The 24,549-nt window shown below is 48.6% G+C and overlaps 1 protein-coding gene across 1 annotated transcript; it reads left to right on the plus strand.

The window, feature by feature from the left end:
• Positions 1-4,958: 4,958 nt before the first annotated feature.
• Positions 4,959-24,094, plus strand: DIO2 (iodothyronine deiodinase 2). The gene is made up of 2 exons (XM_069735757.1): positions 4,959-5,506; positions 20,545-24,094. Exons 1-2 carry the CDS (start codon positions 5,285-5,287, stop codon positions 21,103-21,105), a joined length of 783 nt encoding a protein of 260 aa, XP_069591858.1. The 5' UTR covers positions 4,959-5,284; the 3' UTR covers positions 21,106-24,094.
• Positions 24,095-24,549: the final 455 nt, after the last annotated feature.

Raw genomic sequence — 24,549 nt, forward strand, 5'->3', positions numbered from 1 at the left:
AGTACAGAGGGGCTCAGGTCAGGTGTGGAGTGCAGATAGCAGGGTGCACAGTACAGAGGGGCTCAGGTCAGGTGTGGAGTGCAGATAGCAGGGTGCACAGTACAGAGGGGCTCAGAGATCAGGTGTGGAGTGCAGATAGCAGGGTGCAAAGTACAGAGGGGCTCAGATCAGGTGTGGAGTGCAGGTAGCAGGGTGCACAGTATAGAGGGGCTCAGGTCAGGTGTGGAGTGCAGATAGCAGGGTGCACAGTACAGTACAGAGGGGCTCAGATCAGGTGTGGAGTGCAGGTAGCAGGGTGCACAGTACAGAGGGGCTCAGAGATCAGGTGTGGAGTGCAGATAGCAGGGTGCACAGGACAGAGGGGCTCAGAGATCAGGTGTGGAGTGCAGGTAGCAGGGTGCACAGTACAGAGGGGCTCAGAGATCAGGTGTGGAGTGCAGGTAGCAGGGTGCACAGTACAGAGGGGCTCAGAGATCAGGTGTGGAGTGCAGATAGCAGGGTGCACAGGACAGAGGGGCTCAGAGATCAGGTGTGGAGTGCAGATAGCAGGGTGCACAGGACAGAGGGGCTCAGAGATCAGGTGTGGAGTGCAGGTAGCAGGGTGCATAGTACAGAGGGGCTCAGAGATCAGGTGTGGAGTGCAGGTAGCAGGGTGCACAGGACAGAGGGGCTCAGAGATCAGGTGTGGAGTGCAGGTAGCAGGGTGCATAGTACAGAGGGGCTCAGAGATCAGGTGTGGAGTGCAGATAGCAGGGTGCACAGTACAGAGGGGCTCAGAGATCAGGTGTGGAGTGCAGATAGCAGGGTGCAAAGTACAGAGGGGCTCAGATCAGGTGTGGAGTGCAGGTAGCAGGGTGCACAGTATAGAGGGGCTCAGGTCAGGTGTGGAGTGCAGATAGCAGGGTGCACAGTACAGTACAGAGGGGCTCAGATCAGGTGTGGAGTGCAGGTAGCAGGGTGCACAGTACAGAGGGGCTCAGAGATCAGGTGTGGAGTGCAGATAGCAGGGTGCACAGGACAGAGGGGCTCAGAGATCAGGTGTGGAGTGCAGGTAGCAGGGTGCACAGTACAGAGGGGCTCAGAGATCAGGTGTGGAGTGCAGGTAGCAGGGTGCACAGTACAGAGGGGCTCAGAGATCAGGTGTGGAGTGCAGATAGCAGGGTGCACAGGACAGAGGGGCTCAGAGATCAGGTGTGGAGTGCAGATAGCAGGGTGCACAGGACAGAGGGGCTCAGAGATCAGGTGTGGAGTGCAGGTAGCAGGGTGCATAGTACAGAGGGGCTCAGAGATCAGGTGTGGAGTGCAGGTAGCAGGGTGCACAGGACAGAGGGGCTCAGAGATCAGGTGTGGAGTGCAGGTAGCAGGGTGCACAGTACAGAGGGGCTCAGAGATCAGGTGTGGAGTGCAGATAGCAGGGTGCACAGTACAGAGGGGCTCAGAGATCAGGTGTGGAGTGCAGGTAGCAGGGTGCACAGTACAGAGGGGCTCAGAGATCAGGTGTGGAGTGCAGATAGCAGGGTGCACAGGACAGAGGGGCTCAGAGATCAGGTGTGGAGTGCAGGTAGCAGGGTGCACAGTACAGAGGGGCTCAGAGATCAGGTGTGGAGTGCAGATTGCAGGGTGCACAGTACAGAGGGGCTCAGGTCAGGTGTGGAGTGCAGATAGCAGGGTGCACAGTACAGAGGGGCTCAGAGATCAGGTGTGGAGTGCAGATAGCAGGGTGCACAGGACAGAGGGGCTCAGAGATCAGGTGTGGAGTGCAGATAGCAGAGTGCACAGGACAGAGGGGCTCAGAGATCAGGTGTGGAGTGCAGATAGCAGGGTGCACAGGACAGAGGGGCTCAGAGATCAGGTGTGGAGTGCAGGTAGCAGGGTGCACAGTACAGAGGGGCTCAGAGATCAGGTGTGGAGTGCAGATAGCAGGGTGCACAGGACAGAGGGGCTCAGAGATCAGGTGTGGAGTGCAGGTAGCAGGGTGCACAGTACAGAGGGGCTCAGAGATCAGGTGTGGAGTGCAGATAGCAGGGTGCACAGTACAGAGGGGCTCAGAGATCAGGTGTGGAGTGCAGATAGCAGGGTGCACAGGACAGAGGGGCTCAGAGATCAGGTGTGGAGTGCAGGTAGCAGGGTGCACAGTACAGAGGGGCTCAGAGATCAGGTGTGGAGTGCAGGTAGCAGGGTGCACAGTACAGAGGGGCTCAGAGATCAGGTGTGGAGTGCAGATAGCAGGGTGCACAGTACAGAGGGGCTCAGAGATCAGGTGTGGAGTGCAGATAGCAGGGTGCACAGTACAGAGGGGCTCAGAGATCAGGTGTGGAGTGCAGGTAGCAGGGTGCATAGTACAGAGGGGCTCAGATCAGGTGTGGAGTGCAGGTAGCAGGGTGCACAGTACAGAGGGGCTCAGATCAGGTGTGGAGTGCAGGTAGCAGGGTGCACAGGACAGAGGGGCTCAGAGATCAGGTGTGGAGTGCAGATAGCAGGGTGCACAGTACAGAGGGGCTCAGAGATCAGGTGTGGAGTGCAGATAGCAGGGTGCATAGTACAGAGGGGCTCAGAGATCAGGTGTGGAGTGCAGGTAGCAGGGTGCATAGTACAGAGGGGCTCAGATCAGGTGTGGAGTGCAGGTAGCAGGGTGCACAGTACAGAGGGGCTCAGATCAGGTGTGGAGTGCAGGTAGCAGGGTGCACAGTACAGAGGGGCTCAGAGATCAGGTGTGGAGTGCAGATAGCAGGGTGCACAGTACAGAGGGGCTCAGAGATCAGGTGTGGAGTGCAGATAGCAGGGTGCATAGTACAGAGGGGCTCAGAGATCAGGTGTGGAGTGCAGGTAGCAGGGTGCATAGTACAGAGGGGCTCAGATCAGGTGTGGAGTGCAGGTAGCAGGGTGCACAGTACAGAGGGGCTCAGAGATCAGGTGTGGAGTGCAGATAGCAGGGTGCATAGTACAGAGGGGCTCAGAGATCAGGTGTGGAGTGCAGATAGCAGGGTGCATAGTACAGAGGGGCTCAGAGATCAGGTGTGGAGTGCAGATAGCAGGGTGCATAGTACAGAGGGGCTCAGAGATCAGGTGTGGAGTGCAGGTAGCAGGGTGCATAGTACAGAGGGGCTCAGATCAGGTGTGGAGTGCAGGTAGCAGGGTGCACAGTACAGAGGGGCTCAGAGATCAGGTGTGGAGTGCAGATAGCAGGGTGCATAGTACAGAGGGGCTCAGAGATCAGGTGTGGAGTGCAGATAGCAGGGTGCACAGTACAGAGGGGCTCAGAGATCAGGTGTGGAGTGCAGGTAGCAGGGTGCATAGTACAGAGGGGCTCAGATCAGGTGTGGAGTGCAGGTAGCAGGGTGCACAGTACAGAGGGGCTCAGATCAGGTGTGGAGTGCAGGTAGCAGGGTGCACAGGACAGAGGGGCTCAGAGATCAGGTGTGGAGTGCAGATAGCAGGGTGCACAGTACAGAGGGGCTCAGAGATCAGGTGTGGAGTGCAGATAGCAGGGTGCATAGTACAGAGGGGCTCAGAGATCAGGTGTGGAGTGCAGGTAGCAGGGTGCATAGTACAGAGGGGCTCAGATCAGGTGTGGAGTGCAGGTAGCAGGGTGCACAGTACAGAGGGGCTCAGATCAGGTGTGGAGTGCAGGTAGCAGGGTGCACAGTACAGAGGAGCTCAGAGATCAGGTGTGGAGTGCAGATAGCAGGGTGCATAGTACAGAGGGGCTCAGAGATCAGGTGTGGAGTGCAGGTAGCAGGGTGCACAGTACAGAGGGGCTCAGAGATCAGGTGTGGAGTGCAGATAGCAGGGTGCACAGGACAGAGGGGCTCAGATCAGGTGTGGAGTGCAGGTAGCAGGGTGCACAGTACAGAGGGGCTCAGAGATCAGGTGTGGAGTGCAGATAGCAGGGTGCATAGTACAGAGGGGCTCAGAGATCAGGTGTGGAGTGCAGGTAGCAGGGTGCACAGTACAGAGGAGCTCAGAGATCAGGTGTGGAGTGCAGATAGCAGGGTGCATAGTACAGAGGGGCTCAGAGATCAGGTGTGGAGTGCAGGTAGCAGGGTGCACAGTACAGAGGGGCTCAGAGATCAGGTGTGGAGTGCAGATAGCAGGGTGCACAGGACAGAGGGGCTCAGATCAGGTGTGGAGTGCAGGTAGCAGGGTGCACAGTACAGAGGGGCTCAGAGATCAGGTGTGGAGTGCAGATAGCAGGGTGCATAGTACAGAGGGGCTCAGAGATCAGGTGTGGAGTGCAGGTAGCAGGGTGCATAGTACAGAGGGGCTCAGATCAGGTGTGGAGTGCAGGTAGCAGGGTGCACAGTACAGAGGGGCTCAGAGATCAGGTGTGGAGTGCAGATAGCAGGGTGCATAGTACAGAGGGGCTCAGAGATCAGGTGTGGAGTGCAGATAGCAGGGTGCATAGTACAGAGGGGCTCAGAGATCAGGTGTGGAGTGCAGATAGCAGGGTGCATAGTACAGAGGGGCTCAGAGATCAGGTGTGGAGTGCAGGTAGCAGGGTGCATAGTACAGAGGGGCTCAGAGATCAGGTGTGGAGTGCAGATAGCAGGGTGCATAGTACAGAGGGGCTCAGAGATCAGGTGTGGAGTGCAGGTAGCAGGGTGCACAGGACAGAGGGGCTCAGATCAGGTGTGGAGTGCAGGTAGCAGGGTGCACACAGGCTGGACACATAGGTGAAGCTCTCCACCCTCTGGCAGCCAGGTAAAGCACCGCCAGCTGCTGCCTGAGAAGTTGTGAGATGATGAAGGAGGAGTCGTTCTGCTCCTCTCCTTTAGTAACAGTCCCGCCTTGCAAGTTTTTGAGCGGCTCTTTCCCTATTCAGAGCATCCCCAGCACTAATGCCCTCTCCTCCCCTGACGTCAAAGAGCAGATCACAGGAAGATTAGGGTTTTTCATTTCTCTTATTGCAGCAATTAGCCCGGGACTGTATAAAAGGACTAGAGCAAGGGGAGGGAGGCAGAGGGGAAACCTGGGGACAAAAAGAGACAGCGGAGAGGCAGAGACAGCGGAGGAGGGAGGGAAGGAGAGAGAAAGAAAGGGGAGAGAGAAAGAAAGGGGAGTGCAGCTTCTAACAGCTGAAAAAAATCCACCTGGTCCGACAAAGTTCAGAAACTTTTTCCTAAAGGCAATGAGAGGAAGCAGCTGAGGTGAAGTCACGCTGCAGACGCTCCTGTGGAAGGACAGCAGTGGTACAGACCCCCCTGGAAGGACAGCAGCGCTGCAGACGATCCCCTGGAAGGACAGCAGCGCTGCAGACACCTGCTCAGCTGGAGCGCCCTCAGTGATGGGGCTGCTCAGTGTGGACCTGCTCATCACTCTGCAGATCCTGCCCGGCTTCGTCTCTAACTGCCTCTTCCTGGCTCTCTATGACTCTGTGGTGCTGGTGAAGCACGTGCTCCTGCAGCTGAACCGCTCCCGCTCCCGGCAGAGCCCGTGGCGGCGGATGCTCACCCCGGAGGGGCTGCGCTGCGTCTGGAACAGCTTCCTATTGGACGCCTACAAGCAGGTATGACCGGCGCCGCTTCTAGGCAGAGTCCGGTGCGGCCGCCGCATGTTCGCCGTGTGTCAGAGAGCTGTCACGTGCTTAGACATTGCATTTTATTGCATGCTGAGTGTATTGATTTACATGAAGAGGGGCAGTGAGATGTGACATTGCGAGGATTTCATGACTGACACTTGGCAGGTGAACATTAGACCCTCTCTGGAGACAACGTTACCACGGCCACCAAAACCTTTCCCCTGGTGGAATCTGTAGGGATTTTGCTTTCCACAAAGTGCACATCATCCGCACTGTCGTCGGTGGGCGCATCCGCACTGTCGTCGGTGGGCGCATCCATGCTGACGTCGGGCGCTTCCAAGCTGTCGTCGGGCACATCTGCACTGTCGTCGGTGGGCTCATCCGCGCTGACGTCGGGCGCTCCCAAGCTGTCGTCGGTGGGTGCATCCGCGCTGACGCCGGCGCTTCCAAGCTGTCGTTGGGCGCATCCGCACTGTCGTCGGTGGGCTCATCTGCGCTGACGTCGGGCGCTCCCAAGCTGTCGTCGGTGGGCGCTTCCAAGTTGTCGTTGGGCGCATCCGCACTGTCGTCAGTGGGCTCATCCGCACTGTCGTCAGTGGGCTCATCCGCGCTGACGTCGGGCACTCCCAAGCTGTCGTCGGTGGGCGCATTCATGCTGACGTCGGGCGCTTCCAAGTTGTCGTTGGGCGCATCCGCACTGTCGTCAGTGGGCTCATCCGCACTGTCGTCAGTGGGCTCATCCGCACTGTCGTCAGTGGGCTCATCCGCACTGTCGTCAGTGGGCTCATCCGCGCTGACGTCGGGCACTCCCAAGCTGTCGTCGGTGGGCGCATCCGCGCTGACATCGGGCGCTTCCAAGCTGTCGTCGGTGGGCGCATCCGCGCTAACGTCGGGCACTTCCAAGCTGTCGTCGATGGGTGCAGCCGCGCTTTCGTCGATGGGCACATCAAAGCTGTCGTCAGTGGGCACATCCAAGCTGTCGTCAGTGGGCGCATCCGCGCTTTTGGCGGTGGGCACATCTGTACTGAGAAGAGTCCTGCAGAATGAAGAGGTGCTGTTGTAAACAATCCCTATGTTGTGCCACCTACAGCTGGCATCAGGTCATCATATATCAATACTGCCCTCTGCTGGTGCACACATCTGATCAATCATTACTGCAGCTGCAGGACTTTATTGCCTGGGCAGTTTTACTAAACTGCTCTGGAAACACAAGGTTTTGAGTGCATGAATGAACAATTTAATTAGTGGATTCCTCCAGAAATTTGCTGCTCGGTTAATTTTTTTGGGGTGTTGTTTTCTATGGAAATTCCACCCGAAGGAATAAGTAAATGACAAACACAGGAGTACAAAATTCAGACAGAACCAAGTGTCCTCATGAAGAAGAGGCCACAATGCAGAACTGACAAGTGCAATGTTATATCTGGCAGCCAGGGCACCGCTGGGCACCTTTAGATCCTTCATTGCCCACCGGAGTAGGAATGTTCTTGTATTTGTAGCTAATGATGGGCAGGATGACAACGTCATCAGAACCATCTCAAGATGCAGACTGTAATGTATGCTGTGAGATTGAGTATGACGTTTCTATGGTGCTGTCCATCTCCTAGCGTCGGCTATAAGTGTCCCATCGCACAGCTGATAGTACCAGGTTTGCCAGAAAGGCTTTATGTGACTGCGTGCCTCTCACTGGCAAGTACACCACTCATTCAAGAGAAGATCATGCGCTCTGGGTCCAGCGAAACACCAAACAGGAGGTGGATTAATATTCGGGATGATCTGGCGTCCAACACATGCCAACGTCATAGGTCTCCATTCATGCTGCGCTGCCACGTGTGGGAGGCTGGGGCGATGGTGCAGAGCCGGTCAGCGCACCTACCAGTAGAGGAGCAGACAGTTTGTTTGATTTCCTTGAGAAATCTGGCAGCGCGAAAGGTGAAAAGAGAATATGTTCTTCCATGCCAGCAGTAAAGGCTTGCCATTCCGCAGGCTGAGATTGTAATTTTTCTCTTGTGGTTTATTTTTACCACGTATTTGCTGAATAAGGGAAAATACAATTTGTACATAACTTGTTGCAATGGGTGGAGATGCAAGGCGTAATGTTACTTTATTTCTTATGGTGTTCTCGAGTAATCTCTTGGCATTCATTAATGGGCAAGATCCAGAGTGTCTCCAGGGAATGACTAAACCATAGTGAACCTGCCAGCTGTACAAGAGCTCCCCTTGGGCAGATCCGTCTGCTTTGGATTAGTGCTGAATGTGTGTGCAAAAGGGGGAAAAAAACCTTTTCTGCAGAAATGTCCAAATCCCAGCTGATAAAGAGAACATGTGGTGGAGTGTCTGGGCTCGGGAACACACCGTTACCAGAGAGCCGCTCTGTGCTGTTTTGCTTTCCATTCTGTTATAGATGGAAGTTTGAGCAATTTGTCACTTGTGCACCACATGTAATACTCCACCAAGTAATTTATGACTTGGTCCCGATACATATTTCTACATTTCCCCGAGAAGTGATACAGGTGTTTCTCTGGTACAGAGGAAATCTTTCCAGCTCTTTCTGCGGTCTGTGAAGGAGCACCAGTAGCCCCGGCTTCTCATGTGTGTTCCAGTTTAGACTTTCTTGGTCGGCGTTTTGGACTGTGCGGTGCGTCTGAAACTCTAGATTCCCAAAAATGTGTTTCTGGAATATACATTATTCAACGCAAGGGAAAAACAATTAAAAAAAGTAAAAAGGACACCAGGCACAAGTAACCGGCATGTCTCCATCAACTCATGATCAAGAAAGGGCGGCTCAAGATGTGACCATGATCCGGTGAAAGCGGCTGAAGTCAGTGGGACAGGTTACTGTACGGAGCTGTGACCGCTGGAGTGGAGCGATGGGGAACAGAACATTTGGCTTCATTCTTTGCATCAAACACAATTGTCTTCTAAGCGAAAAACCCAGCACTTATGGTTAAGTTGAGTTAGTCTTATTAGTCTTAAAAATAAAACAAAACCACACACACTATTTATAACAAGATATCAGCCAGGTGACACAGGTACAAATGGCAGAAAGTAATCTTGTATTCCTGTCACTCCTGAAATAGATAGAAATGTTTTACAGAAATATTCTGAAAAGTTGCTAAAACATCAGCCGCAAATTATTTAATTATTATTTCGATCAATAAAAAAATGGATAAGCGGAAAATATTTAGCATTTCCTATTACCAGTTTGATATTCTCACATTACTTTTCGGATAGTTTGTTGCATTCGCCGCAGGACCTTGGTTTTCTACTTATCTGAGGTCAACGACTGACAGAAAGGTCAGAAAAAAAATAACCTGCAAACAGCCAGAATTCTGATCTCTGTCTTATCGGTAAATGATCGCAATATGGAGAGGCGTTCTATATTCTCCCCAGCCCCTTGATGAATAATATTGTAGCGTAACCCAGAATCCAAGTATCCTCAGGGGTAAGAAGCCAAATGCAATCAGGATACAGGAAAACATTGCATAAGCAGGAAAAAATGAGCATGAAATGGTGAGTGCCAATGGCTTTGGTGTTTACGATGCCGTAAACTTTTAAGTGCTTTTCTCACAAAAGTTTTCCAAAGCCCGTGTGAAGCGTGAGAACAGAACGTCGCTCACAAGCCAAGAAAGGAGAGTCAGATGGAAATGGTTTGGCCATGCTTTGGGGTCAGCGACCGAGCAGCTGATGGCTGAGTCACATTGGACAGAGCTCATCCACTAACCCAGGACCTGGAGAGCAGTTACATCAAATCCTCCTATGAGCAGAGAAGCAAAACTAATAGGAGTAATATGCCAGAAAGAAAACTACTAAGAGTCTGCAATTTTCATGTGGACATACCAGCCAAAATCAGACAAGCAAAGAAAATAAATGGGTTTGTAGTCCTGCTGTTTTACATTGCACCTGCGTTGTTGCTTCTTAACAGCCATGTTATTAGGTGGTTTACACAGGATGGAGAGTGAAGTGAGAGGATTCACAATATAGATAAGACCACGTAGAATAGATCAACGGTCGCCACTTTACAACAATGAATCTGACTACAATAACAGACAATGAAAACAGATGTCCACAATAATGCCGTCCAAGTGCATACAGCCACTAAACCTCAGCTGAAAACATGTGCTGCACAGCCGGGAAACACGCCAGCCAATTCTATAGTGCAGCCCAAGCTGAAGATCTGCACCAAATACACGGATCACATACGTCCTATCCATCCAAAGTTGACATTTTTGTTGCTGACTGTGTGCAAGAGAGAGTGTACAATTGAAGATGAGATTCCCCAGGGGTGTACACCATTTGTGATCAGAGACTGCCACCTACTGCTCAAACGGAACCAGAAGAAAGAAGAAGTGTTGCAGGAAGGACGGGTCCAAAGGGAGCACCGGGTCAGGTGACAGCTCTTCAGTCTAAAAGACCAGAGTGACAAGGCGGGAGTCAGTTTGGTGCCAATAAGATGGGGTGCTGAGGGATCAACTTGTGGCGAGCATGAGACCCCTACTCGATACAGGCCCTGAAGGAACACCTACGCTCCCACCCCAATATGAGCTGTCGGGGTGCAGACAAGGGTGCGAGGACGAGAGGATTGTGTCCTGACTTGTATGGTCTGGAGCCATGAAGTGTCCATCTCTGAGTCATCCAATACTTAAGAGGACTGGACCCGAGAACTATGACAGGAGATCCGGGACATCAGAAGGGAATTACACACTATTAGGAGACCCCCTGCTAACACCACAACGTCTGGCCCTATGGCCCGATATGAAGGGAAGTCAGAGCTAGAATGTCTTCCTCCCTGTGGTCAACAGCCTCAGACACACAATCCATCAGAAGAACGTGGGGTAGAATACTAGGCTTGTGGCGGAAGGGGACATTTCTGGAACTGTCCAACTCAGGAAAGAAAACGGAGGAAACGTCCATTAAATTAACGTGCCCAACAGTCAAGGAGCACGCCGTGAGGCTTCACAAGCCTGAAAGAGGGTATGAAGACTCTGAAGATATAGTTTCTTAAAGACCTACTACATGGGCCAAGTTCAATGGGCAACGCATCTGCTGTTTGATGGACACTGGGTCCCAGGCGACTGTTATGCCAGAATAACACTTTTGGGGCTACTTCGCAGACTTCGCCCACTCCAGAAACCATCTGACTGGTGGCTGCTAACCAGCTGCTTATTACTGTGGCTGGAGTAGTATAAATGTCCATACAAGTGTGCAGGAAAGATCTGGACAAGAAAGGGATCATATTAGTGAAAGGCCCTCGAGGGGGGAACCCATTGTGACCCTGGAAATGATTGTCTTGAAAGAAGTTTGACTGTTCATGGCTGACGAATGACAAAGAAATAGCTGGGTCTGTGTAGCCAGACAATGTTAGCAAGAAAGTGTTCCAGCAGCTTGTATGAGTCGGCCAGATTCAGAGGTTAAAAGCCGCCTCCCAGTGCCTCGGCAAAGTGGTAGTACCCCTGAAAGCTACCAGTGGGGCAGGCTGTGCTCACCTTGCCAGTACAGGCCCATGTGTCATTGGAACAAGTGAACTACAAATTGAACCCACAGAGGGATTGCTAGTTACCTGCAGCCTTGCCACCGTGCGTCAAAAATGCGTACCTGTGCGCTGTATCAACCCAAGTGGAACAAGATTACAGTTAACTCCCTGAAAGGAAGTGGCTCGAGTGCACATAATCCCAAAAGATCTCACAATGTCTGACGCCCCCTGGGCTGCACCCATTGCACTGATTCAGAAGACGGATGGGACATTGAGATTCTGCAGGGACTAATGACAACTGAATGCCTGCACCGTACGAGACTCTTACCCACTGCTAAGGATAGAAGAATCCCTTAACACCTTAGGCAAGGCCAAATACTTCTTGTCCCTTCATCTGGTCAGTGGCTATTGGCTGGTCCCCTTAGCTGCTAAGGACAGACCGAACACTGTCCTCATCTTTCCTCTGGAGATGTTAAGAGTTCAACTGGATGCTGATCTGGTTAACTACTGCACCTGGAATGTTTCAACGCCTGATGGAAAGGTGCCTCAGATTCCTCAACTTTGAAGAAACTTGATATATATCTTGATGACATCATTTACTCTGCCACCTTCAAAGACCATCTGTCAGGTTGGAATGACTCCAGAGGCATGGACTGAAGATAAAGCCTAGGAAGTGTCACTTGTTTCAGAGGGAGATAAGTATCTGGGGCAAACAGTCTCCAGCACAGAGGTCTATCCTATCATGGAGAAAGTAGCTGCAGTACAATAATGGCCTACGTCTACAACACTAATGGAGCTGAGAGCGTTCTTGTGGCTGTCTGGGTACTACACAAGACCTATGAAGAGCTTTTCCAAAACTGTGGCACTGAGTTATTAAGAGGAACAGAGTTAGGGACCAAGCAACAGCTGATCCGGTGGGGTCCCAGGCAAGAGGAAGCTTTCAGGGCACTGAAGCTGGCCCTGACCAATGCCCCCATCTTGGCATACGCCATTTTCTCCCAGCCCTTCATACAACACTGGAAGCCTGTATGTGTTAGGGACAATGTTGGCTCAGGTACAAGAATGGAGCGAAAGGGTGATTGCCTTTGCCAGCCAGTCGCTGAAGGACTCTGAAAAGAAACATGATAATTACAGCTTGTTCAAGTTGGAATTGCTGGCACTGGTGTGGCCCAAGATTGAAAAATGTGTGGATTACCTGTTGGGACCATGAGACCATGAATAAGACATTTTAATCGAAATGCGTCGGTTTATGCTCAAGGTTTTATGCTCAAGGTTATCAGTGGTATGGCTGTCTGTCTGGTTTTATACAAAGACTTACAATAATAAAGATGAGGTTTTATCCTTAATCAGCACTGGAGATGACTTTTTACTTTGTCGGGAACGCTAGTACATGTATGAAAGGATAACAATCCCCTCACCCAACTGGAGAATGCAAAGTTGGGCTCATTGGAACAGAGGTGGGTTTCAAGAATGTCCAAATACTCGTACAAGATCTCTAGTCGGTCAAAGTCTGAGAACGCACATGCAGATGCATTGTCACAGGGGACTCAGGAGTGCCTAAAGAGGGTTGCAGATAGGGAGCTGAAGAGTGATGGAATCCCTGACTGCAATCATTTTGGGGCAGCTGCAGTAGCCACCCAAGAAGCAGGGGAGGAACCAAAACTTACTCAGATCCTAAGCTGCCTGAAGGACGAGTGGGTGCAACTGCAGAAGTCTGACCCTGAATTAGCAAAATTACTGAAATGGGTCACTCTAGGATAGAAACCAAAGAGGGAGGAAATAATGGTTTTGTCTGCCAGATCCTGGAGCAATGGAAAAGGCTTCATGAAAAATAGTTTGCTCTACTGAAGAATCCAGCTAACTCAAGTGTTTGGCATCACCTAGCAAGTAGTGATCCCATAGAGGATAGCGGTAAACCTGGCCAAGGAATCCCACGAGAAAGGCACCCAATTTGGTCTTGAAAAGTCCTTCCGGTGGCTGCAGCATCTGGTGTATTGGCCTCAACTATGTCAAAAGATGGAAGAGGTCTGCCAACGATGTTAGTTGGTCAAACCTCCAAAACAGAGAGCCCTTACCCAAGTAATTCAGACCTCTGCACCCCTGGAATTATTAATGGTCAACTACCTAATAAAGGGACGTCTCATAATGGCTACGAATATTGTCTGGTGATAACCGATCATTTCATTAAGTTCGCAGTGGTGACTCCAATCAAGGACCAGACAACTGAGACTGTGGCCAGGGCCATATGTTGGGGAATTCATTAGCATATATCTGTTCCTGAAGAGGATACATTTGAACCAAGGGACCTGCTTCCAAAGGAAGGTAATGGAAGAATTACACAGCCTATTCAGTTGATAAGTATCGGATGACACCATACCACCCGCAAGAGAATGAAGACTGTGTGCTCTTCAACAGAACGTTACTTCCTACGGTACAGGGTTCGATCTGGGGCGGTGCAGCAGATGGGACGGAGGCCGGCCAAGCTTTCATTGATTTTGTGAGAAAGGCTTGCGGCCTAGCGGGAAAACACGGTGACCCCCTTTAGAGCCTGTAACTTGAGTAGAACTACCTTTATGACACATTTTATCCCTGTGGACGCTACACCCACTGTGAAACAGCTAGATAGGGAAGAGGAGTTCTACTGTACGAGTTCTTTTGTGGTTGTTGTCAACTTTGCCAATATTGTATTCTGACATTCTGTCCGGAAAACATACAGTGGGGCAAAAAAGTATTTAGTCAGTCAGCAATAGTGCAAGTTCCACCACTTAAAAAGATGAGAGGCGTCTGTAATTTACATCATAGGTAGACCTCAACTATGGGAGACAAACTGAGAAAAAAAAATCCAGAAAATCACATTGTTTGTTTTTTTAACAATTTATTTGCATATTATGGTGAAAAATAAGTATTTGGTCAGAAACAAAATTTCATCTCAATACTTTGTAATATATCCTTTGTTGGCAATGACAGAGGTCAAACGTTTTCTGTAAGTCTTCACAAGGTTGCCACACACTGTTGTTGGTATGTTGGCCCATTCCTCCATGCAGATCTCCTCTAGAGCAGTGATGTTTTTGGCTATTCGCTTGGCAACACGGACTTTCAACTCCCTCCAAAGGTTTTCTATAGGGTTGAGATCTGGAGACTGGCTAGGCCACTCCAGGACCTTGAAATGCTTCTTACGAAGCCACTCCTTCGTTGCCCTGGCGGTGTGCTTTGGATCATTGTCATGTTGAAAGACCCAGCCACGTTTCATCTTCAATGCCCTTGCTGATGGAAGGAGGTTTGCACTCAAAATCTCACGATACATGGCCCCATTCATTCTTTCATGTACCCGGATCAGTCGTCCTGGCCCCTTTGCAGAGAAACAGCCCCAAAGCATGATGTTTCCACCACCATGCTTTACAGTAGGTATGGTGTTTGATGGATGCAACTCAGTATTCTTTTTCCTCCAAACACGACAAGTTGTGTTTCTACCAAACAGTTCCAGTTTGTTTTCATCAGACCATAGGACATTCTCCCAAAACTCCTCTGGATCATCCAAATGCTCTCTAGCAAACTTCAGACGGGCCCGGACATGTACTGGCTTAAGCAGTGGGACACGTCTGGCACTGCAGGATCTGAGTCCATGGTGGCATAGTGTGTTACTTATGGTAGGCCTTGTTACATTGGTCCCAGCTCTCTGCAGTTCATTCACTAGGTCCCCCCGCGTGGTTCTGGGATTTTTGCTCACCGTTCTTGTGATCATTCTGACCCCACGGGGTGGGATTTTGCGTGGAGCCCCAGATCGAGGGAGATTATCAGTGGTCTTGTATGTCTTCCATTTTCTAATTATTGCTCCCACTGTTGATTTCTTCACTCCAAGCTGGTTGGCTATTGCAGATTCAGTCTTCCCAGCCTGGTGCAGGGCTACAATTTTGTTTCTGGTGTCCTTTGACAGCTCTTTGGTCTTCATCATAGTGGAGTTTGGAGTCAGACTGTTTGAGGGTGTGCACAGGCGTCTTTTTATACTGATAACAAGTTTAAACAGGTGCCATTACTACAGGTAATGAGTGGAGGAAAGAGGAGACTCTTAAAGAAGAAGTTACAGGTCTGTGAGAGCCAGAAATCTTGATTGTTTGTTTCTGACCAAATACTTATTTTCCACCATAATATGCAAATAAATTGTTAAAAAAACAGACAATGTGACTTTCTGGATTTTTTTTTCTCAGTTTATCTCCCATAGTTGAGGTCTACCTATGATGTAAATTACAGACGCCTCTCATCTTTTTAAGTGGTGGAACTTACACTATTGCTGACTGACTAAATACTTTTTTGCCCCACTGTATGACATTCATCAATAATATTTCCAAGTGGTCAGTGGAATTCATTTTACCATAGAACAGATTCGGTATTTAGACTTCTTTATCTCTCTTCTTGGAGCCCAATTTAACCTCTAACATCACCCAGTAGGACTCAATCCATCCAGCAATGGTGTCCCTGCGTGGTTTATGTCCCTTGGGGCTGAGCTAGACCACCATCTTGCTTCCTAGATCTTCATGTAGAGTCTGAATAATACAAAGAACATTTCTGAGAGCCAGTAGATGGCATTCAGCCTTATTTTTTTATTTCAGATTCTCATAAATGGATAGTAACTTGAGTCTACAGCAGGGGTGGGCAATTAATTTTCCCGAGTGGCCACATGAGAGACCGTGATTGTTGTGGAGGCCCGAACCAATATGCCGAAATTAATTCTGCTCAATATTAATATTGATATATTATAATTATTATATTATTGATTTTATTATTATTAATTGTAACACTTAATATTGAGCAGAATTAAATATGTTGACATCCCCTTATATCGTATAAGAGCCCCAACAGCCCACTATATGTAGCACCGATCCCACACAGCCTCCCTATATACACTGTATGAGCCCCACACAGCCTCCCTATATACACTGTATGAGCCCCACACAGCCTCCCTATATACACTGTATGAGCCCCATACAGCCTCCCTATATACAATGTATGAGCCCAACATAGCCTTCCTATATACACTGCATGTCGCCGCCATATGCAGCAAGATGTGCATCATGTCCCCCCATGTGCAGCACCGTGTCACCCCCCCATGTGCAGCACCGTGTCACCCCCCCATGTGCAGCACCGTGTCACCCCCCCACGTGCAGCACCGTGTCACCCCCCACGTGCAGCACCGTGTCACCCCCCACGTGCAGCACCGTGTCACCCCCCACGTGCAGCACCGTGTCACCCCCCACGTGCAGCACCGTGTCACTCCCCCACGTTCAGCACTGTGTCACCCCCTCATGTGCAGCACCATCATCCCCCATGTGCAGCACCATGTCTGTCACACCCCATTTGCAGCACCATGTCACCCCCCAAATGCAGCACCAAGTCATCTCCCACGTGCAGCACCATGTGACCCCCCCCCCCCCCCCCACGTGCAGCACCATGTCACCCCCATTGTGCAAGCACCATGTCCGTGGACCTCGGATTTCCAGCCCCACGGCTGTCTCGGTCCACGGGCCACACTTTGCCCAGGTCTGGTCTACAGTATTTCTGATAGCTTACCTAGAATACGAGGTAATAAAGAATCATCTAAGACAGGCAAAATTAATTTGACATCCTATATGGGCGAAAAATAAAGATAGTCTTGAAATATAATTTTCGATTCCAAAAATGGTACTGAGAGCACAAATCTGTATATCAATTCGTCTGTGTGCACACGTTGCAGATTTGGTGCGTTTTTGTCTGATTTTTTTTTTGTGTTCGGATCTGTGACAAAACCTGATGCCAGCAAAGTGAATGAGAAACCTGATGTTTCACGCACATGTGGAGTATTTTTAACTTGCAGAAAATGATCTTCAGCGTCAATTCTCTGTGCGTTTGGCCAGAGTTCTTTCACCATTGACTTCACTCAAATCAATCAAAATGCACCAAAACACGCGTTTTTGCAGCTGCCTTTTTCCTGCCAATAGATGCAGAAATTTTACTCAATATCTGCACATACCCTATGAGTTGACGATGATGAGCTTCTCCCCAGGTAGAAAATATATCTGACTCTTATTAGGCACTTCTCACCACCAAGCTTCAGGAACCACGGCTCTTGGCTGAAGAGATGTTGACTTGAAGTCTGGATTTTCCACTCTCTGTGTCATACAAGGTAGTACTGATTATGGGGGATCCCATCTCCATGTCCAACTATCAGGAATAATGAAGCTCGTCTTCTCCAGGTTATCCTATCCCATGTATTGTTAGGCCATATTACCTACTGAGTATAGTCTATGCTGGATGCTACGTTTGGTACATCTTTAGGTATTGGTCTCTTGGGTGACTTACCTTTGGACTTTTTGACACCTAATATTTCATAAACGTTACTATAGTTAAAGCTACAAGTTGTTTCTGGTCATGAATCCAGTCTCTCTTTTAGAGTACGGCACAAACCCTGTTCTAAACACATAATAATAGGACTAGATGTGACTATTTGCTCCAGCATTTGGTGCATGTATCCAGCAAAGTCAATGTGCAATCATTGCAGTAAAACAGCAGCATTGTCCAAGTGTTCCCAACTAGAGGGAAAGATCCAACACATAGGAATAATTGTGGAGCGACCGATACGTGTGGTGCCACTGACAGATCAGATCTCTGCCCACCGCAGGGCCATAGCAATGGGGTGGGATCGAACCGCTCATTCCCCGCACGCTGACCTTGTGCTGGAGTTTGCCTGGGAGACGCCAGGTGCACAGACAGATTTAGGGGCTTGTCCCTCCCAGTAATGATGTGAATTTACTAGCTGATATTTCTGGCTTGATTTCAGTAATAAATATTAACCTATTATATGACAGCGGCTTTCCTGTCACACTGAGCCCTTCCATCCATTCTTGTATCAAGGCTGGAAACCTAATGACTTGTCGTGTGGAGCAGAATTCTCTCCAGCACATTGCACTTTTCTTTATGTTTAGTAGGTGGTAATGAAGTATGTCCGGCCGCTGCAGGCTCCAGTGATATTTACAGCGTGGCTCTTTTTTTTAACACAATTTCACACTTTAATTCTGCACATAATGATAAGTAAGCTCACTATGTTTACTTACAGCGCTCTGCTCACATGTACGGCTGCATTCTCAATTCTTCCAGTTGCCCTTTCAGACAACGCATCTTCATTTTTGCTCAAATTAAAACTTTGCTTAGTTGTGATCTTCTTGTTCTGGAACTAGGTGGGCTAGGTTTTCTTCTTATGTCACTGAGTCCCGAGCGCTTCCTATTCTTTGGGCCTAGTTGTACAGTAATCTGTATAACTTCATAGACTTGCTTGTAGGGGAAGAACTGTGCCATCTGCGTATAAAGATGTTTGCTTCATATACAGTCGTTATGCACCACCATGCAGGGTTTGTACCAGTTCAAATCCAAGCTTAGTATTTTAAGATTAAGGCCACGTTCACACATTCAGTATTTGGTCAGTATTTTACCTCAGTATCTGTAAGCCAAAACCAGGAGTGGGTGATAAATACAGAAGTGCTGCATATGTTTCTATTATACTTTTCCTCTAATTGTTCCACTCCTGGTTTTGGCTTACAAATACTGAGGTAAAATACTGACCAAATACTGATGGTGTGACCGTGGCCTTAGCCGGATCTTAAAAGTTCATAATGCATGCAAATTATTATTTTTTTTTTGTAGCCCATTCACATGCTGCAGAAAAAAAAAAAAAATCAGTGCAGGTTTTATGATGTAAATTTGTGACTGCAGCCCTCCAAACGCCATCCATACAGCCTTCTTATGGGTCTTGGGATGTCACTGGAATGAACATTTTGGGGACAGATGGTGCAAACTTACAAACATACACAAGTGATTAAAAAAAAAAATGTAACCAGTGAAATAAACATCTGCTGGCGTAGTCCAGACAGGAAGATGCAGAAGCACAGAGCTCTATGTAGGTACCCACAAGCCTCGTATATCGTCCTACATGATGATGGGGGCAGCGTGTGCTGCACAGAGGGCCCCCCGTAATGCCTGGTGTATCGTCCTACAGAGGGATGATGGGGCAGCGTATGCTGCATAGAGGGCCCCCGTAATGCCTGGTGTTTCGTCCTACAGAGGGATGATGGGGGCAGCGTGTGCTGCACAGAGGTCCCGGTAAAATCTTTGACCCTGACTTATCTTCTGCAATGACCAGAGATCTGGCCTCAGCCATAATACACAGAATTATATCAGCACAGTTGGAGCCACTTAGAGGCCATGTAGCCACGTCCACAGCTAATAATAAGACTATTGTGGAAAGAAAAGGCTCCAAATACTGTACATACAGAACACAAACAGGCATTGGAGATTTACTAGCCATCTGACAGATGAGCGGCCACCTACCCGCTGACATACACATTGATGGATGATCAGCGGCCTCCTACCCCACTGACATGCACATTGACTGATGATCAGCGACCACCTTACCCACTGACACGAACACTGACTGATGATCAGTGACCACCTACCTCACTGACATGCACACTGACGGATGATCAGAACCAGCCTAACCCACTGACATGAACACTGACGGATGATCAGCGGCCGCCTACCCTACTGACATGCATACTGACTGATGACCAGCAGCCGCCTACCCCACTGACATGCATACTGACTGATCAGCGGCCGCTTACCCCACTGACATGCATACTGACTGATGACCAGCAGCCGCCTACCCCACTGACGTACACACTGATCGAAGATCAGCGGCAGCCTACCCCACGGACATACACGCTGACTGATGATCAGCGACATCCTACCGCACTGACATACATACTGACTCATGATCAGCGGCAGCCTACCCCACGGACATACACACTGACTGATTATCAGCGGCATCCTGCCCCATGGACATACATACTGACTGATCAGTGGCAGCCTACCCCACGGACATACACACAGCAAAAAGGCCATCACAGACCTTATCAGGAGCCACTTATCCCAGAAGATGCCACATTAGAGAGCATTTGATTTGCACAATCATCTTCCAGTGAATGAGTATTGTTGCCTAGAACTTAAGAATCAATGACGTATTGACATATCTGCTGATTGGTGGGGGTCGTAGGTGTCAAAGCCCCACTTACCTGAAATTGATGGCATATCCTATGCATCTGTGCTGCACTGCCATACACGGCTGTATATCAGCCATACAAGTGAAGTGAGCAATGTATGGGGCTCCCAGGCAGCTAGGTTACACTTTATGACCAATGTCGCATGTCCGAAATGACAGAAATGCTTAAATAGGATTCTGGAGTGAAACACACCAAACTAAAACACAAGAACTAGGGAGTCACAATGTAAAACTAACTGGTTGGAGGGAAAAATAGATGCAACCTCCAAAATATTAATGTACTCAGAGTAGTAGTGATAGAAATCTATCCCAATATGAAGATAGAAATAGAATAAGATCCATGTGCTCCTCTCCTACCGTCAGTCTTCTAGGTTTTTATGTTTTACTGTCATTTGCATTTACCTTTTGTTCTTTATTTTCTTCTGCTTTACACTGTATGTTACTGACAGTCATCCCTTCTCTCATTTTCTGTAGGTAAAGTTAGGAGGAGACGCACCAAACTCCAATGTCATCCATGTGTCCTGCAAGAAAGCAAGTAGCATCTCGGCAAAACCAGGGGCACCATGTAACCTTCTAGACTTTGCCAGCTGTGAGCGCCCCTTGGTCGTCAATTTTGGATCAGCCACATGACCCCCCTTCATAAGCCAGCTGTCAGTCTTCAGCAAGCTGGTGGAGGAGTTTTCCAATGTAGCCGATTTCCTTCTGGTCTACATTGATGAAGCTCATCCCTCGGATGGCTGGGCTGCTCCTGGTGTGGGCTCCTATGAAGTAAAAAAACACAGAAACCAAGAAGACCGATGTGCTGCAGCCAACAAACTCCTGGAGAAATACTCCCTCCCGCCACAGTGCCAGGTGGTTGCTGACTGTATGGACAATAATGCCAATGTTGCCTATGGTGTCTCCTTTGAAAGGGTATGCATTGTGCAAAGGCAAAAAATTGTTTATCTGGGAGGTAAAGGACCTTTCTTCTATAACCTCCATGAAGTGCAACAGTGGCTGGAACAGACATTTGGTGACAGAAGGCTGAACGGTTAAGTGGTTACAGCTGGGCCCGGAGAAACGACTCCTGAGGATGACCCAATGCACGGCCATCTTGGAACACTTGTTGACACTTGATATTTCAGACCTTTGACTTTGGAAATGAACACGTGAAAACTACCACACTACACAAAGTCACAATCCAGATGTGTGACATTAGCCTCACTATGACCCCATCTCTGCAGACCTCAAACCGCTGATCCCTCTTGTTCAACAGCAATACACAGCAGTATGGGCAGAACGTAGGAAGACCAGGGTGTGATAAAGGCAAGAAGGGAAAGAAATCAAAGAAACCCCCCCACTTGACAGCTGTTGGAGAGACAAGTGGCCTTTCCATGATCCTGGGAAACAGAATGACATCGAGAAGGAAGAGGGAGAAGCAGCAGGACTTATTACTTCACTCTTCAGGTGGACCTCATCCAGTCGCTTCAGATAATTTATTGTGTTTTCATGAGTCGGCAGCATCCACACATGACACAGTTACCTCACAATTGATGCGCTCCCAAGAGCAAGGGTCGGCACGATTCTCACTGGTAGTTTTTATTATCATTTTGGAGGAAGTTGGAGTTTTACTAATTAATGTGTGGAACATGTAGGTACAGCCATAAATAAGTCTCACATGTGCTCTGATCCCCACAAAATGACATTTCCGGCATCAATTAGACACCAGCTTTAGGCAAGGTTTTGACAGGTGATATTGACATTAAACACTAGTCCTATCTTAATGGCGGGTGTTTAGTCCTGAGGGCTCACACATGGGGCTGCACGCATCTCAGGGCCCTGACACATGGACATAAAAACCACAAACATGCAGATTTACATCATAGGCTTCCATTACTGCAAACTTATTCATGGTCTGGGCTCAATGTCACATCTTAAAACAAGTCTGTAAAGCAGGGATCAAAAGCAACAGATATACCCTCCTTTGTGGGGTTTCCCTTTATAGATACCAGCAAGCGGCCCCACAGAGCGACTGCATTACAGTGAGCGAGCATCCCTCCGGAGCCGTTTATATGGCTATGTAGATTGTAGGAAGCTGAATACAACCTGATATCTGTGATTTGATGTCTTATTCCAGAGAAATCCACGTTTTTCTTAATATGTAAATGAGCTGAAAAAATCTATAGGCCAAACAGATCGCCCTGAAATTCCACCTCCATAGCATATTTTAAATAAAAGGGGGTGTTACCAGTGTGAGATATGCAATGACTGACAGTTCGCTCTCCTTATCTACATGTCTCTCCCTGGTAACGCCCCTTTTCATTTAAAATAAACTGGAGGCGGAGTCTCATGGAGATCTATGTCCAGCCCATAGTATTTAAATTAAGTGTTAAGATCTAAGAAAAACATGGATTTCTCTGGAATAAGACTTCGGATTGTAGATATCAAGGTGTCATTTTAGTTAGCTTCCTATAACCTACATGGCCATATAGACGGCTCAGAATGGATGATCGCTGACAGATCTCGACATCATCCAGCCATATTAGATGGGAGTATGCAATATTGGACCTCCAGAATCATCTGGTGATGTTAGGACAGTAAGACAGTAGTAATGTGGGGTGACCTACTGCAGCCGCGCTGAGGTGCTACTGCAGAAATCTCACCTGTGTTCTATAATGAGCTGTTCACACTTTGCTGCATACAGTCTCATCGCACTGCAGGAAATGACAGTGATCTTCACTATAAATTATAATAAATAGCTTTACATTGCTTGCCAGTGACAGTCTGAACATGATGGATTACTTCTGTATTTTACTAATCCCATGCTGCCCGAGCATGGTTCCTTGAAATTTGCAGAACTTCAGGAAGGTTTCGATAGGGCAGGATCAGCAAGGAATGGCAGTTCCTAATTAAGAGGGAAGTCTTATTCCAGAGGACATTGAATCTTTAGGAGCATTATAACAAATACCTCAGCAATGCATGTGCCCACCAAGGGTAGGACAGTGGAAAGAAAGGTTGAGGAAAGGATTGAGTTCCCGTTTAGGCGCCAGGTGACATGTCATACGCCGGGCACTCCCCTCCATGTTGTGTGTGACTACTGCAGATCATTCTCCGCGTATACCTTTGCCATTCAGGGATAAGAGCTTTTTTGCATGCTGCCTGCGATATGAGCAGATACTGACACACTGTGCCGTATATTGTGTGCTGTATCCATATTCTGTTTTACTGTAGCTCGACATGTCAGCTCTCTATCCCTATACCTGAGCAAGGTGGACGGACGGAGAGAGACGGAAACCTGGTTGTTTTGGTGCAGGACTGAAAGAAAACTGTGTGTGCCTGGATGATGAGCACGTTCACATGGATGTAATTTGTAATTTACACTTTTATACGACATTTCAATGTCCCTGTTATGCTGTAATCACCAAAGGTGTCTTGATACTTAGCAGTCACATTGGCTGCGGCCTCCAGCACCAATGTCACCACCACCAGTGCCTCCAGCACCAGTGCCACCACCGTGCTCATTTATCTCCTTAAGGGCAGGCTGACAGTTATCTACGAGTATGTATATTTTATATCATTTTTTTATAATTATCCACTTTCATAGAAGACTCTTCATTTTGCTCTCTGTGCTATCACTTTGTTTTGTTTTATATGATGCACCAGCAATCGGCCACTGGCAAACAGGTGTCGTAATCCTGTGCCAGCCAAGATATTACCAATATATGTATACAGGGAAATGAAACGTGAGCGTTAAGCCAATCGTGAGCCGAGAGGTGAGGAGGCCATGCTCCTGCCGGGCGGCTGCTGTGATGTGGGTATGATGGGCACCATTGAAAGAGATCAGCTCTCTGTTGCTGCCTGGATGGAGTCACATCATTGCTGCCCTCGGCAGGCATTGTCTTCTTCCCTTCAGACCTGTTGGCTTCAACACTCATCTTCTCCTCAATAATAGAGATGACCAGAACCCAACCTCTACAATATGGTGCTTCAGCAAGTATCAGTTAGCCATTGTCTTAACTTGTATTTTAATAAAAAATTGAAGAAAGCCAATTGTTTGTTTCCTATATTAACTCACACATTTACACTCAACCAACAAGCGGACATCATGTCAGACAAGAAGCAACTGACATGATTCTCCTCATGGAAAAACAGAAGGGAAAAGAAGGAACAAGTAAGGAAAGCATGGCTCTGCAGTCATGGGTTACTCATCAGGGTCTGAAAATTAGTCAGAAAATAGATTATAAATGAAGGAGGCCATATCTGTAAATCCCTCTGCAACCGAGGAACGTTCTTTACATATGAAACTGAGAGACGTTCTGGAGATGACACAGCTAGAGATGAAAGAACCTGAACTTCAAGTTCGGGGTTTGTACCAGACACGAGGTCTGGTGCTAAACTCTGAACATGGACTTCTCCCTGAAGTCCATTTTAATATTCGGAGTTTTGGGGGAAGGAGAGTGAGAATTTTCCAACTCCAAAGTTCGGATCTCGATTGTTTTC

Source organism: Ranitomeya imitator, chromosome 1 (genome assembly GCF_032444005.1).
Source record: "Ranitomeya imitator isolate aRanImi1 chromosome 1, aRanImi1.pri, whole genome shotgun sequence".
Classification (NCBI taxonomy): domain Eukaryota; kingdom Metazoa; phylum Chordata; class Amphibia; order Anura; family Dendrobatidae; genus Ranitomeya; species Ranitomeya imitator.